Here is a 16,673-nt window from a genome sequence, read left to right as displayed (position 1 = left end):
CACACCAGATACTGACTGGTATCCCCCCCCAATAAAACAAAACTGCACCTTTCAGAGTGGCCTTTTATTGTGGACAGTCTAAGGCACACCTGTGCACTAATCATGGTGTCTAATCAGCATCTTGGTATGGCACACCTGTGAGGTGGGATGGATTATCTCAGCAAAGGAGAAGTGCTCACTATCACAGATTTAGACTGGTTTGTGAACAATATTTGAGGGAAATGGTGATATTGTGTATGTGGAAAAAGTTTTAGATCTTTGAGTTAATCTCATACAAAATGGGAGCAAAATCAAAAGTGTTGCGTTTATATTTTTGTTGAGTATATATCTTTTAAATGCGGAAATATTTTGTGTCAAGTTTAATTTCCAACACTCTACTTGACAGGTGGCACCACTGCTGGTTGACACGGTGTAGTGCGATCCCAGAATTAAGATTAAGGAAGAGAAGGAAGGAGGCAAAAGATGGTGTTTACTATCAATCACTTAAAGCGTGTGCTTAAAGTTTGAATGTAGCCTTCAAGGCTACATATCACCAGCCGTCCTTCTCCCCATTCAGGTAGACCGATCCCTTCAGATGCCCATTGGGCCAATCAGCTTTCATTTCTCCATGAGTGACAGCTGAATGATGCGCTGCAACTCCTCTTCTTCCTGTCGTCTTTGACGCTCCGCCTCCTCCTGCTCCCGCACAGAGATCTCCATGGCGATGCGCAGCTGCTCGTTGTAGCTGCAGCTGGTCGGTTGCTTCTTGTTGGGGGTGGAGCAGAGGCTGGTGGGTGGGCGGGGCTTGTGCTGTGGGGTCCTGACCAGAGAAGGTGGGGGAGGAGTTTGAAACTGATCAAGAACTTAAGCACGTGTTCAAGAGTTTGGATTTTTGGTGGATGGTATTAGATGTGGAATAAGTGTGAAGTGGCAGAGTCTGAGAAGAAGGGATAAAAGAAAGAGAGACTGAATCACTGACCGATCCAGACGACTCGGGTCACAGGGGAGGGGATGTGTTCCAGGTTTGCTATTGGTCAGTGCCTCCCAAATGGTCACCTAGAAAAGTGACACGTGGACAGAGAGATTAGCAGAACATCATACCAGAATCCTCACTGAAATTATAGTTTCAGTGTTGCTTATGGCTAGATTGGATTTCTTGAGAAGCTAGAACAGAAATACATTTTCCTTCGACAGTATTAAGTTTACGTCAGATTTATTTAACACACTAACAAAGACGTATTTTACCATAATACACTCAGGGGCCACTGCCTTCAGTTCACACTGCCAGTTCCAGGCTAAGAACCCTTTTAGCTTCAGAATTGCCTCAATACTGTTATGTGTCGGACGCAGGCGGAGAACCGACCAGCGTTTGAAGGACCCAGTATAAAATAAGCAGAGCACGGTACAAAGGATAACAGAATTTAATAAACATAACAGTGATGTGCAGAATTACAAACAAATAAGTGCGCGGTCTGGCGAGGTGGAAAGACGGTGCGCTCCCAGCAGCACAAACGGTCCGGAGCCAGAACAGTTCGGACCCAAGGACCCCGCCGACACCCCCCAGGTGGCCGCGACCAACCGAGTCTGTGAAAGAAGGAACCATAATGTGAGTCCACCACTCCACACACAGAGAGACCACTCAAAGGTGTACATAAACAGCAAACACTTCCTGGCTTAATCACCAATCAGCTTCCCACCCTGCAGGCATGGAACACCCAGTTCAATTCTCCACTGCAGTGGAAGCTGATTAAACGACTAACATAACAGCTCAATATAATAAGGTGTGAGGGACACCACATTTACTGACTGTACTCATGTTAGTCACAAAACCTAAAGTACCTCAGGAAGTGTGCTGACGAGCGTGAGACCTCACCCCCTCCTCCTTCACAGACCATGGCATCAAACCTGGTACGATCTCTGCATCCATGATGATGAGATGGCTCTCTAGACGACGATCTCACCCGTCTGGTCACAAGGTCGAGTCTCTGGCAAATACACACTGTGTACTCCAGACTTAAATGCAACCATGCCCCAATCCATAAAGATGCACCACAGCTGTGAGTCCTGACGAGCTGCACATGACAAGCTTCAGGTGATCAGGGTGAGGTCCTGATAACTCAGCCACACAGCCACTCAGTCCTGAACGCATGCCACCTGGAAGGAAAAACAAAAGACAGAAAACAGAAACAAAAGGCAGCCAGGCACCCCAGCCATACAACAGCACCCCACCCTCACGGGAAGCCTCCCGGCGACCACACAAACCTGGCCCAGGAAAAACACCCCCCTCCAGGGACCATGGCTGGAAACAACTGAATCTTCATGTAACAGAACTGTTGACGTCTTCACCTCTGACTGCATCTTTGCCTTTGTTTCTGTCATTCAATTTGCACAGGTGTGGCCAGGAGTTCTTGAACCTGTGCGGTCAGCCTTTGTCCAACCTTGTTTAAAATCTGTTTAGTCATAAAACAAAAAAAACAAACACAAACAACCAAACCACCCCCCCCCTCCCCAGAGGACCGTCCCATCAAACCCCGGGAAGAGGAGAAAAGAAAAACACAACCCAAACTTAAGTTTGCAAACAAAAAACACTAACACCCCCCCCCCGACGACATGTAGGGACCAACACCCCCCAGAGGACATCCCGCCAGCTCCAGGAGTAATAACCACAGCCGAGGTCCCTCTGGGATCCAAAGTCACCCACGGGGACTCCCAGCGCCTCCCAGAGGACCGTTCCATCAAACCCCAGGAGACGCCCCCCCTCATGACTAACAGACCCAGCCCCGGCCGTCTATGGCTAGATGGACCCACAGCCCTTTCCCCCCCAGAGGACACCACATTCACACCCTGAGGGCGGAAACTGGGGGGAAAAACAAAAGAAAAAAAAACCATACAAACAAAACAACCCCAACCCCACCCCCTCGGCGCAGTGGAAACTGGAAGTACGTCCAGTGTCACCAACCACGACTGTACCCCAGAAGTCAACCAGGAGGAGTGGAACAGCGGTAATGGCAGACGGCACAAAACAGCGCCACCCCTCCGACTTCCAAACCAGCCACCAGCTGTGGGTATATTCCACTGCCCCAAACCTCAGCTACGCCGATGGCAGACGGCTCAAAGGTGCGCTGAAGCCGGAGGTGGAACAGGGAATCAACAAAAAAAAAACAACACCCCGAACCCCACCCCCTCCCGGGTGCAGAGGTTATCTGGGAAACGCCCAGCATAACCGAACTGCACCACTCCAGCAACGCCGACAACCTACGGCTCACACGGCTGGAGCCAGAGGAGAGGAGAGGGCACAACAAAAAAAAAACAAACAAAGAAAAAAGAAAAAACAACCCAATTACCCACCCCCATCACCCCCCAGAGGACCGTCCCATCAAACCCTGGGAGGTGAAACCAAAAGAAATAAAAAGAAAGACTAACAGACCAACACAAGGTCACCTGAGTCCTGTCCATACTCCAGACAGCCTGCAAGGTCACGACCCCAGAACACTAATAGTGTAGAAAATCCCACACAAAAACCAACTCAAAAAAACACCCACAAAAAATGAATCAACACAAAACTAATAAGTGACTTATACCGTCAAGCTCAAACAAATGGAACACACCTGTTCCACCTTAAGAGCTATGACGGTAATGTCACTCAGTCACCAACAGGGGGAGCCAAAATGCTAAAAATAAAAAACCCCTTTGGTAACCGAGAAAACAACTCATGCTGCTTTCCCAGTGCGCAGCTACGTGTAACACACAACCAAAATGTGCTTCAACTAAATTACGCCGGAGCTGACACAACAGACGCAGTAGCTATCTTCACCCGGGGAAGCGGGGCTACAACTGTAACACAGGAAGCACAGCGACCCGTGCCACAGAACTCCGCCGTGCGCGTTCACCCATTACAGACACACTCATGCAGCTCCCGTTTTACCTCTTATCCGGTCGAAGTGTGACGCGAAGCCGTCGCTATTCACACTCCACAACAACCCACGGATAAGGCAACAACACAGGAACACGGCTGCAAGAGAGCTCAAATCACTATTCAATAATGGGTTTTCCGACACCCACCATCCAGGCGGAGAGCACCCGCAACTGGTCCGGATAACTTCTGACGTCTGCTGCCGCCTTCCCGGCACAGTACCGCCTCTGCTACCGCTGGGTCCGTGATGTGTGGCCAGAGACTACTGTTATGTGTCGGACGCGGGCGGAGGACCGACCAGCATTTGAAGGACCCAGTATAAAATAAGCAGAGCACGGTACAAAGGATAACAGAATTTAATAAACATAACAGTGATGTGCAGAATTACAAACAAATAAGTGCGCGGTCTGGCGAGGTGGAAAGACGGTGCGCTCCCAGCAGCACAAACGTTCCAGAGCCAGAACAGTTCGGACCCAAGGACCCCGCCGACACCCCCCAGGTGGCCGCGACCAACCGAGTCTGTGAAAGAAGGAACCATAATGTGAGTCCACCACTCCACACACAGAGAGACCACTCAAAGGTGTACATAAACAGCAAACACTTCCTGGCTTAATCACCAATCAGCTTCCCACCCTGCAGGCATGGAACACCCAGTTCAATTCTCCACTGCAGTGGAAGCTGATTAAACGACTAACATAACAGCTCAATATAATAAGGTGTGAGGGACACCACATTTACTGACTGTACTCATGTTAGTCACAAAACCTAAAGTACCTCAGGAAGTGTGCTGACGAGCGTGAGACCTCACCCCCTCCTCCTTCACAGACCATGGCATCAAACCTGGTACGGTCTCTGCATCCATGATGATGAGATGGCTCTCTAGACGACGATCTCACCCGTCTGGTCACAAGGTCGAGTCTCTGGCAAATACACACTGTGTACTCCAGACTTAAATGCAACCATGCCCCAATCCATAAAGATGAACCACAGCTGTGAGTCCTGACGAGCTGCACATGACAAGCTTCAGGTGATCAGGGTGAGGTCCTGATAACTCAGCCACACAGCCACTCAGTCCTGAACGCATGCCACCTGGAAGGAAAAACAAAAGACAGAAAACAGAAACAAAAGGCAGCCAGGCACCCCAGCCATACAACAAATACTTCATAATATACAGTGAGGCAAATAAGTATTTGATCCACTGTCGATTTTGCGAGTTTTCCCCACCTACATTCTGTCTCCCTACTGGGAGACAGAATCTACAAAAAAAAAAAAAAAAAAAAAAAAAAAAAAAAATCTAGAAAATCACATTGTATGATATTTAAATAATTAATTTGCATTTTATTGCATGAAATAAGTATTTGATGCAATCGAAATAGACTTTAATGTTTGGTACAAAACGTTTGTTTGCAATTACAGAGGTCAGACGTTTCCTGTAGTTCTTGACCAAGTTTGCACACTGCAGCAGGGATTTTGGTCCACTCCTCCATACAGATCTTCCCCAGTTCTTTCAGGTTTCATGTTTCAGCTCCAGGGGCGTAGCACCAAATTCTGGGCCCTAGGTACTAGCTATATTGAGGGACCCCCCTCACACTGTTATATTCTTTTTTATGAACGGAAACACCAAATTTCTAATGCGTAGCCACACCAGGTCTAAATCATGTATACCTTAATCACAACTGGGAGTCAGAACCTTTTTTAAAGTTGGGCGAACAATACTGAGTTTGGGGGGGGGGGGGGTGGTCTGGGGGACCAAATTGCAGCATTTTCAAGAAAAATGGGATGAGATATACCCCAATATTAACTTGACTACAAATTAGGGTTTGGGATATAAAATCTATAGTCACAGCAAAATATCTAATTTAACACAATTTGTGTGTGTGCATGTATTTTTGTAGGCAGGTGAGTGTGCAACTGGACTGTGGTCATATTATATCCCACAGCAGGATAATGCATGTTTTTTCTGTCATTGTAATAAAACAGACTTTTCCAAATCTGCACATATATAATGAAAGGGACAGTGCTAAATGCACGCAGTTATTTTTAGCATTTGGGTAATTAATTTGCCATAAATGTGCTAACAACCAGTGGAAAGTCAGGGGAGACTGGGTCAAGACATTTGATTTTCTTGCAGCAGAAGTAAGCTGTCCTGCTCCTGTCCTGCTCTTGTCCTGCGTGTCGTCACAGCAGCCACTTGCTGCTCCGTGTCCCCCTCCCTCCCTCCCACGTGGACTGTGTTCCCTGTGGGGGGAGATGAGCAGAGCTGCGGCTGCTTGTTTAGTTATTTTGCCACCAAAACCGGCGTGGGTTTATCGTGTCTTTCCCTGTTAAACTGTGAATTTATATGTTCTTAGTGCTGATAAGGTTCCTGCGTGCACGTTAAGATAGTTTTCGAGCTCACCTCTCTTCTCAAGGAATTTGGTTAGCAGCTGTTTTCCCTCATTTAGTTTTCTTTTTCTCTTTTTTGAAATCCGGATTTTTTTTTTTTTTTTAGTAAAGACGTCTTATTTCAGCCTAAAAACCTCTCCTCGTGCTGTCAGATCCCGTTTGGGATGTGTGTGTGTGTGTGTGTGTGTGTGTGTGTGTGTGGGGTGCCGCCTGTGCGCCTGGACTAAACCATTATACAACTGTGCAGGGGTGGAAAGGGCCCTGAGAGATCTTTCAATATTATTGTTAGAGCAGAATCATGTTTCGCAACATTTATACATTCATTCTAATTATATTCTTTTACAACATGAATTGTATAGACATTAATAAAATGCAACACAAAAATGTATTTAATGCCAGTTTTTTGTGGGCCCGCTCCCATGCTCTGGGCCCTGGGTACCTAGTACCCTTTACCCCCCCAGTCCGATGCCCCCATTCAGCTCCTTCCAAAGATTTTCTAGTAAGTTCAGGTCTCCTTATTCTCTGGCTCTCTGTGATTTTTGGCTGTTCAAAACAACACTAAAGGGGACTTTAAGTCGCGAGAAGACTTCATGCAGAAAGTGACGGCGCGGCTGGACTCCATTCCAAAGACGACTTCCATAAATGCTTCTGTCAATGGCAGAACCGCTAGGAGAAGTGTGTGTGAGAGAGCAGGGATCCTGAAGAATCACAGGAGTGTTCTGTTTAATCAGAAAACCCTGAATCAGCTGAGCAGAATGAGCGGCTGCGGAACTTCCAGACAGTTGCTGTTGCTTCATCATCAGGTGCTTTGGCACAAATTTTGCTCACACCCTTCATGTGCCAAAATCCTCTGTTAAACTGGAGCCTGTGCTAATCCCCACATCTGGTGATATGACGGTCATCATTACCAAAGTCCGTAATCTGTCAGTCATTTGGTCATTTCCGCTTGTGAATGGCCTCAAGTCATTTTACCATGAAAATCCAATGAAGGCACAGTACATGTACAAGGTTTCCTTCACCTGTCCACCAAACGACACCTCGCATGCTGCAGTTGTTTGCGTGGGATAAAATAAGGTGGGATACATTTCGGATGAACCTCATATGATTTTTAGGGCTTACAGATGTTTCTGCCTGTCCTTTCATGAAAATGATAGCTGACTTAAGAGTTGGCTGAACTAAATTTAGTGGAAGCTATTTGCTCCACTAATAGGTTTCAGAGTTACCTGAAGAGTTAGTCTGTGAACAAAAAGATGGTTTTACTAATTACCTGTTCACTGGTTAGCTGAACTGTGCCCACCACTGATTGAAGGGAAGAAATTAGCTCAAAACTGATGCATTCTATGGTAAAAACAGGCTTTATAAAACATGGAAATTCAACACTTAAAACCTCCCTCACTTCATATGCTGGAGTGGTAATTAACAGTGACCTGTCTGGTGTGAAAAAAGCAGCGGCACTGAGAAAGAAGAAACCTCTGGCAGAAAACCTTCAGCTGCAGCCTCACTTCCCTCTCGCCTACTTTCTCCTCTTAAATGCAAGGTAAGTAAGCTCTCAGTTTACTTCAGGACCTGTCCCACCAAATCTATTTATATTTCTCCCTCTGTACCTTTGGAAGAAACCAAAAGACTATCAGTACAGAAATCTCTGGGATTTCAGAACAGCGGCTGTCCTCAGCCAATGCTGGGGACAATGACCCGGTGCTGCACATATCATGCAATTTATTGTACTTATTGATTTTCCTTCAGTATTGATTGTTTGTATATATTTATTTTGGATTGTGAGGAACTGTGGGCTCAAACTGTGCACATTTACCACAGGCTTCCTGGGTTGCTCCTGAGTGTCAACGGACCTGGACATGTGCTGGCTTGAGCAGGGGGACCTTGCTGCCCTGCAGGATTTTAAACCATGACAACGCAGCGTGTTACAAATGTAATCTTTGTGACTGTGGTCCCAGCTCTCTTTAGGTCATTGACCAGGTCCTCCTGTGTATTTCTGGGCTTTCTCACAATCATCCTTAGCTCATGAGGCAAGATCTTGCATGGAACCCCAGACCAAGGAAGATTGACAGTCATCTTGTGTTTCTTCCATTTTCCAGTAATTGTGCAAACAGTTGTCTTCTCACCGAACTGCTTGCCTGTTGTCCTGTAGTCCATCCCAGCCTTGTGCAGGTCTACAATTTTGTATCTGATGTCCTTAGACAGCTCCTTGGTCTTGGCCATGGTGGACAGGTTGGAGTGTGATTGATTGAGTGTGTGGACAGGTGTCTTTTATACAGGTAACGAGTTCAAACAGGTGCAATTAATACAGGTAAGGAGTGCAGAATAAGAGGGCTTCTTAAAGAAAAATTAACAATTCTGTGAGAGCCAGAATTCTTGCTGGTTGGTAGGTGATCAAATGCTTATTTCATGCAATAAAATGCTAATTAAGTATTTAAAATTTCATACAATGTGATTTGTTTTGTTTTTTTTTAGATTCTGTCTCTCACAGTTGAAGTGTACCTATGATAAAAATTACAGACCTCTCCATTCTTTGTAGGTTGGAAATCTTGCAAAATTGACAGTGGATCAAATACTTATTTGAAAGTAGAATATGCCAAATTTTTGCACTATGAAATACCTGACAAATGCACCTATATTTAAGTAGGTAATGTAGAAATTTGTTTTCAATTTAAAATTAAATATAATAATAATCATCTCATGTATCATCTCTACCTATGTTGCTCATCCATACCTTTTATTTTTTGGAAGACTTATGCCGCGTTCACATCAGATGGCAAGCGAGCAAGGGCAGCAAGAGGTTGCCATGTAATCCCTATGGAAGTATGCGTTGTGGCGCCACAAAAGCCCAAGCCACGCAATGCAACGTGATGGATGCGAATAAAGCGATTTTGAGCGATTGGTGCATTTGTGACGTAATATTGCATTGCATCGCGTCCCCCTCTTCCCCAAGTTGAAAATCTGAACTTTTTCATCTTGTCGCACCGCGATGACCAATCAGGGATATGTAGTGACGTGGAGATGTCTGGAGTTTATACTTGATGTGGACATGTCCTGTCTCTGGCAGCCAGCCTGTGAGCAGGACTTTTGTCCTTTATTTAACACAATTATGACAGAGTTTGAGGGAAATGCGATGAACTGCAGCAGCCAGTTTTGTTGTTTTTTTTTGTTCACGTGCGTGCGCGAACGAATCGGCCGTGAAGATAATTTTATTAACTACACAGATGTATAATAAAACAAATGGTGACTGGTTTATAACACAATTATGACAGAGTTGGAGGCCACATGGGGTGTGCAGCCAGTACATTCTGAGTGCCGGTCCCAAGCCCGGATAAATGAGGAGGGTTGCGTCAGGAAGGGCATCCGGCATAAAACAAGCCAACCCAACTATGCAGACTAAGAATCAAATTTCCATACCGGATCGGTCGCGGCCTGAGTTAACAATGTCCGCCACCGGTGCTGTTGCCCAACAGGGTGCTGGTTTCTTAATAACATTTACATTTACTCTGATGGACTACCCAGCTGTGGGGAATAAGTTTCATTAGACTAGAAGTCTTTCAGAAAGCGCTGTAACTAGGTTTAAGGATATGATTCCTTCTTTATGTTCTCTAATGCCATATACCAACACAGTGCAGAGTAGCTACCTAAACTCTGTGAGTGAGATAGAGTATCTCGTCAATAGTTTTACATCCTCATTGAAGACAACTTTGGATGCTGTAGCTCCTCTGAAAAAGAGAGCCTTAAATCAGAAGTGCCTGACTCCGTGGTATAACTCACAAACTCGCAGCTTAAAGCAGATAACCCGTAAGTTGGAGAGGAAATGGCGTCTCACTAATTTAGAAGATCTTCACTTAGCCTGGAAAAAGAGTCTGTTGCTCTATAAAAAAGCCCTCCGTAAAGCTAGGACATCTTATTACTCATCACTAATTGAAGAAAATAAGAACAACCCCAGGTTTCTTTTCAGCACTGTAGCCAGGTTGACAAAGAGTCAGAGCTCTATTGAGCTGAGTATTCCTTTAACTTTAACTAGTAATGACTTCATGACTTTCTTTGCTAATAAAATTTTAACTATTAAAGAAAAAAATTACTCATAACCATCCCAAAGACATATCGTTATCTTTGGCTGCTTTCAGTGATGCCAGTATTTGGTTAGACTCTTTCTCTCCGATTGTTCTGTCTGAGTTATTTTCATTAGTTACTTCCTCCAAACCATCAACATGTCTATTAGACCCCATTCCTACCAGGCTGCTCAAGGAAGCCCTACCATTATTTAATGCTTCGATCTTAAATATGATCAATCTATCTTTGTTAGTTGGCTATGTACCACAGGCTGTTAAGGTGGCAGTAATTAAACCATTACTTAAAAAGCCATCACTTGACCCAGCTATCTTAGCTAATTATAGGCCAATCTCCAACCTTCCTTTTCTCTCAAAAATTCTTGAAAGGGTAGTTGTAAAACAGCTAACTGATCATCTGCAGAGGAATGGTCTATTTGAAGAGTTTCAGTCAGGTTTTAGAATTCATCATAGTACAGAAACAGCATTAGTGAAGGTTACAAATGATCTTCTTATGGCCTCAGACAGTGGACTCATCTCTGTGCTTGTTCTGTTAGACCTCAGTGCTGCTTTTGATACTGCTGACCATAAAATTTTATTACAGAGATTAGAGCATCCCATAGGTATTAAAGGCACTGCGCTGCGGTGGTTTGAATCATATTTATCTAACAGATTACAATTTGTTCATGTAAATGGGGAATCTTCTTCACAGACTAAGGTTAATTATGGAGTTCCACAAGGTTCTGTGCTAGGACCAATTTTATTCACTTTATACATGTTTCCCTTAGGCAGTATTATTAGACAGCATTGCTTAAATTTTCATTGTTACGCAGATGATACCCAGCTTTATCTATCCATGAAGCCAGAGGACACACACCAATTAGCTAAACTGTAGGATTGTCTTACAGACATAAAGACATGGATGACCTCTAATTTCCTGCTTTTAAACTCAGATAAAACTGAAGTTATTGTACTTGGCCCCACAAATCTTAGAAACATGGTGTCTAACCAGATCCTTACTCTGGATGGCATTACCCTGACCTCGAGTAATACTGTGAGAAATCTTGGAGTCATTTTTGATCAGGATATGTCATTCAATGCGCATATTAAACAAATATGTAGGACTGCTTTTTTGCATTTGCGCAATATCTCTAAAATTAGAAAGGTCTTGTCTCAGAGTGATGCTGAAAAACTAATTCATGCATTTATTTCCTCTAGGCTGGACTATTGTAATTCATTATTATCAGGTTGTCCTAAAAGTTCCCTGAAAAGCCTTCAGTTAATTCAAAATGCTGCAGCTAGAGTACTGACAGGGACTAGAAGGAGAGAGCATATCTCACCCATATTGGCCTCTCTTCATTGGCTTCCTGTTAATTCTAGAATAGAATTTAAAATTCTTCTTCTTACTTATAAGGTTTTGAATAATCAGGTCCCATCTTATCTTAGGGACCTCATAGTACCATATCACCCCAATAGAGCGCTTCGCTCTCAGACTGCAGGCTTACTTGTAGTTCCTAGGGTTTGTAAGAGTAGAAAGGGAGGCAGAGCCTTCAGCTTTCAGGCTCCTCTCCTGTGGAACCAGCTCCCAATTCAGATCAGGGAGACAGACACCCTCTCTACTTTTAAGATTAGGCTTAAAACTTTCCTTTTTGCTAAAGCTTATAGTTAGGGCTGGATCAGGTGACCCTGAACCATCCCTTAGTTATGCTGCTATAGACTTAGACTGCTGGGGGGTTCCCATGATACACTGAGTGTTTCTTTCTCTTTTTGCTCTGTATGCACCACTCTGCATTTAATCATTAGTGATTGATCTCTGCTCCCCTCCACAGCATGTCTTTTTCCTGGTTCTCTCCCTCAGCCCCAACCAGTCCCAGCAGAAGACTGCCCCTCCCTGAGCCTGGTTCTGCTGGAGGTTTCTTCATGTTAAAAGGGAGTTTTTCCTTCCCACTGTCGCCAAGTGCTTGCTCACAGGGGGTCGTTTTGACCGTTGGGGTTTTTATGTAATTATTGTATGGCCTTGCCTTACAATATAAAGCGCCTTGGGGCAACTGTTTGTTGTGATTTGGCGCTATATAAATAAAATTGATTGATTGATTGATTGATTGATTGAAAGTAATGGAGAGTGTGGTAGAGAGGTGAAGAAGAGAGTGCAGGCAGGGTGGAGTGGGTGGAGAAAGGTGGCAGGAGTGATTTGAGACCAAAGAATATCAGCAAGAGTGAAGGGGAAAGTTTACAAGACAGTAGTGAGACCAGCTATGTTGTATGGCTTAGAGACGGTGGCACTAACAAAAACACAGGAGGCAGAGCTGGAGGTGGCAGAGCTGAAGATGTTGAGATTCTCTTTGGAGTGACAAGAATGGACAAGATTAGGAATGAACATATCAGAGGGACAGCTCAGGTGGGACGGTTTGGAGACAAAGTCAGAGAGGTGAGATTGAGATGGTTTGGACATGTGCAGAGGAGGGACCCAGGGTATATAGGGAGAAGGATGCTGAGGATGGAGCCACCAGGCAGGAGGAGAAGAGGGAGGCCAAAGAGTAGTTTATGGATGTGCTGAGGGAGGACATGCAGGTGGTTGGTGTGGCAGAGGAAGATACAGAGGACAGGGTGATATGGAAACGATTGATCTGCTGTGGTGACCCCTAACCGGAACAGCCGAAAGACAAAGAAGAAGAAGTGGAGAGCAAGAAACTGCAGCAGCAGCCAGTTATTTGTTTTTTTTTTTTTAATTGTTCATATGTCCCCGTGCGAACGGGACAGGAGGTCCTCAAACTGGGCCCTGGAGAGGTGGAAGTACCGCTGAAAGTGGCCATCATCCAGACGCAGCTCCTGCAGCCAATGATGAATTTGTGGCGTCCGGTGTGAATGCAGCTCAAGCAGAGCGACACACTGGGTGATGGTGGCGTGTCCATTGCCAGGCAAGGGACGCGAATTTGTGGCATCGCGTGGCGTCCAGTGTGAATGCGGCACAGCAGTCCTGTTCACTAGCTGGCCTGGTCCCTCATGTGTTCTTCCCAGGTCTTCCAGTCAGTGGAGCAGCTCTTGAGGTCACACTTCAGGAGATCCTTGTAAGGTTGGCATGATGGTTTTATAAATGAGGATTTTCATCTGGTGTCAAAGATCTCTGTTGTTGAAAACAAGAGTGCAAAGCCAACTGAAGGCAGTTTCTGCAGACTTGAGTCGGTGTTGGATCTCGTGGTTGACCTCGGCATTTGATGGCACATGGTTACAAGGTATATAAAGTGGGTCACTTTCTCCAAGACATCTGTGCTGTCTCAAAGCAGGAAGTGGCCATGCTGGGTGGTGGCTGATACAGGATCTCTCTCTTCTTCAGATTAACATGAAGACCAAGCTTGGTGTAGGCTTGGCTGAAGGTTTCCAGAATTTTCTGAAGACTTTCTTCTGTAAAGGATGACACACTGCTGTTGTTGACATACTGGAAGTCCAAGAGCAAATTGGTGGTGATTTTTTTCTTGGCTCTCAATTGGCTCAGGTTGAAGAGCTTTACATCCATTCGGTACACAATGTCAATTAATGTTAGAGTGATCTAGAGATGCCTGTGCATGTGTTTGTTTAATGTGGGAATGTCATTGCATGCCAACAAATTTAAAAAGATTCAAGGATTCAAAAGAATTTTATTGTCATATGCACAATGGAACATGTTCCCTGCACAATGAAATGTGTTTACTGCATTTAACCCATCCTAATTGCCAGTTAGGAGCAGAAGTCGCCTTTAGGTGCCCGGGGACCAGCTCCAGATGTATGTCCTGCCTTAGGTCAGCAACAGGGCTGAGCAAACCATGACCGGCCTCATGACGACAAACGACACAAACAACACACATAAGCCGGCCCGGTACATGAACACATAAAAATACACGGTCCTTGACAGTTCTTTAGCCTGGACCAATGGGTGGGATATCTCAGACAATTGGGGACTGAGGACCTCCTGCAGTCTTCATCCACCGTCACGGCCATTTGGTGACAAGCCATCACCTAATTGCAAGTTGAGGACTTCTTGTTTCACAAGAACCCTATTAGCCATCTTGTGTTCAGGGTTCCTGTTGGGTCTTCATGGTAACTGTAGAAGCCACAGGACACACAAGGTCCCTGCTGTATTTTACCCCTACTTAATCCATTACCCAGGTGCCGCAACACGGAAGAGGAGTTGAATTTTGACACCCAATAATAATGTATGTGGCATAATGTGGCTAGATGGCATATTGCAGTTCAGTTTTCTTTAAATTCTCTCTCTCTTTTTTTTTTTTTTTTTTAAATGCACCATTATATAGTGGGCTAAGAAAAAAGCAAATGCTTCACAAGGCCTCATCTGGCCATCGCTAATAGTGAGATGCTGTATCAACAAAAGGTCCTGAAATACAGCCACTAAATCATAAGATTTCAAATACTTTAGGTGTGAATCAGGGAGACAGATACCCTCTCTACTTTTAAGATTAGGCTTAAAACTTTCCTTTTCGCTAAGGCTTATAGTTAGGGCTGGATCGGGTGACCCTGGACCATCCCTTGGTTATGTTGCTTTAGACGTAGACTGTGGGGGGGTTCCCATGATGCACTGTTTCTTTCTCTTTTTGCTCCGTATGCATCACTCTGCATTTAATCATTAGTGATCGATCTCTTTTTCCTGGTTCTTTCCCTCAGCCCCAACCAGTCTCAGCAGAAGACTGCCCCTCCCTGAGCCTGGTTCTGCTGGAGGTTTCTTCCTGTTAAAAGGGAGTTTTTCCTTCCCACTGTGGCCAAGTGCTTGCTCATAGGGGGTCGTTTTGACCGTTGGGGTTTTTCATAATTATTGTATGGCCTTGCCTTGCAATGTGGAGCGCCTTGGGGCAACTGTTTGTTGTGATTTGGCGCTATATAAGAAAAAAGTTGATTGATTGATTGATTGAATGCATTTTATACATGTAATGGTTGTTCCATCGCAGTCAGCCCACCTGGTCGTATTCAGAGCCTGCCTCCAGCAGACTCTGCTGTATGGCGAATTGCAGAAGGTCCTCCTCCTCCTCCTCCCTCATGCTGTCTCTCTGTTTGCCTCCAAGCATGGTGTATCCAGGCGGGGGCTCGAACACACATGGGGGAATTTCTCCCAGGCGACATGACACTGCAGCACCCACAGAGTAGGCAAAAGGCAAGAGACAGTAAGGTGTGTTACATGAGTCTAAAGGACACTACAGCTGACTAAAGGTGGAGAGTGGGGCAGGAGAGAAGTCATTTCTGAACAACAGAATAAGATACCACAAAAAACAAGCAGGTTTTTATGTATACAGTACCAGTCAAAAGTTCTGACACACTTTTCCATTAACTGAATGGGAATTCTGACTGGTAGTGTGTAATAATAGAGGTTGCAAGCAACAAAACTCAGTTCTTTAGAAACAAATTCTTCAGATTTTATTGTTGCCAAAACACTTCATGGCAGGTTTATTTTTGACTATAACTCAGAATAGATACTTCGGGCAAGATATTATCAGGGAAATTCCAATGGGTAAGCACAACAAATTATATCTCCACATGACAGCAGAATTAATGTGGCATTAATTGTGATCAAGTGACACAACAATGAAAGGAAAACAATCAGTTCACACACAAAGCTCACTGCCACTTCACCTATAAATAAAGCTCAGAAATCTTCTGAACTGAGCCTGGTCAAGGTTCTGCATGAAATGTGACGGTATGTTTTTATAAAAACAAATATATAGTTATACACCTGAAAATAATCTGTGGTGTCACTGATGACATCACAGCGCAGAAGCATCACATCGCTGCCAGCAGAGCAACATACAACACAAAGCGCTACAGTATGCAGACGAGCATATTCTCACAGATGGAGCTGGAGCTGGAAACACTGGAGGAGTCGCTTCCTGGAGAGGGCGTGTCTGTCCTCGCCACATCCCTAGGCCCGTCCCTCTCCGCCCCCATCTCAAAGTCACCCCGGGCGCCGGTCACCTCCTCGCATCCGTTCAGGTTGCTGAAAGTGATCCTGGCATTGAGGATGTGGTAAAGGGGGATCTCTGCAGGAAGAAGAGATTAAAAAGCTTTAATATATTTAACTTTTATGTTTTCTGGTATGAAATAATTGTCACTATTCTATCAGTTTAATTATGCATCATTAAAGCTGTTATTTTATTCCATCAGCTAAAGTGGCATTCATTGTTTCAAAATATGCATCCTGGAAGCTCAGGGTTTGAAACGTTGTCCATTCCTTAGAGGGTTCAGGAGCATGTCTATAGTAAACTGGAATGTTCCGTCATTGGGGCATCACCTCGTTGTGCTCATGGTGTGATTTTCAAGATGTCTATAAATTCCTTTTCTCTGTCAAGAATGTTGACATACTTTGG

General features: G+C 44.8%; 1 protein-coding gene across 1 annotated transcript in view; it reads right to left on the bottom strand.

Moving 5' to 3' along the window:
* Positions 1–451: 451 nt before the first annotated feature.
* The window catches only part of ankrd13b (ankyrin repeat domain 13B), a 219,567-nt gene continuing 203,345 nt past the window's right edge, over positions 452–16,673 (bottom strand). The window contains exons 12-15 of the mRNA XM_034167937.1: positions 16,158–16,346; positions 15,273–15,439; positions 959–1,035; positions 452–799 (exon numbers count right to left, since the gene is read on the bottom strand). Of these exons, the coding sequence (XP_034023828.1) occupies positions 598–799; positions 959–1,035; positions 15,273–15,439; positions 16,158–16,346 (635 nt within the window). The 3' untranslated portion in view covers positions 452–597. The remainder of the gene's footprint in view (positions 800–958; positions 1,036–15,272; positions 15,440–16,157; positions 16,347–16,673) is intronic.

Source organism: Thalassophryne amazonica, chromosome 4 (genome assembly GCF_902500255.1).
Source record: "Thalassophryne amazonica chromosome 4, fThaAma1.1, whole genome shotgun sequence".
Classification (NCBI taxonomy): domain Eukaryota; kingdom Metazoa; phylum Chordata; class Actinopteri; order Batrachoidiformes; family Batrachoididae; genus Thalassophryne; species Thalassophryne amazonica.
This window is presented reverse-complemented; position numbering and strand designations above follow the sequence as displayed.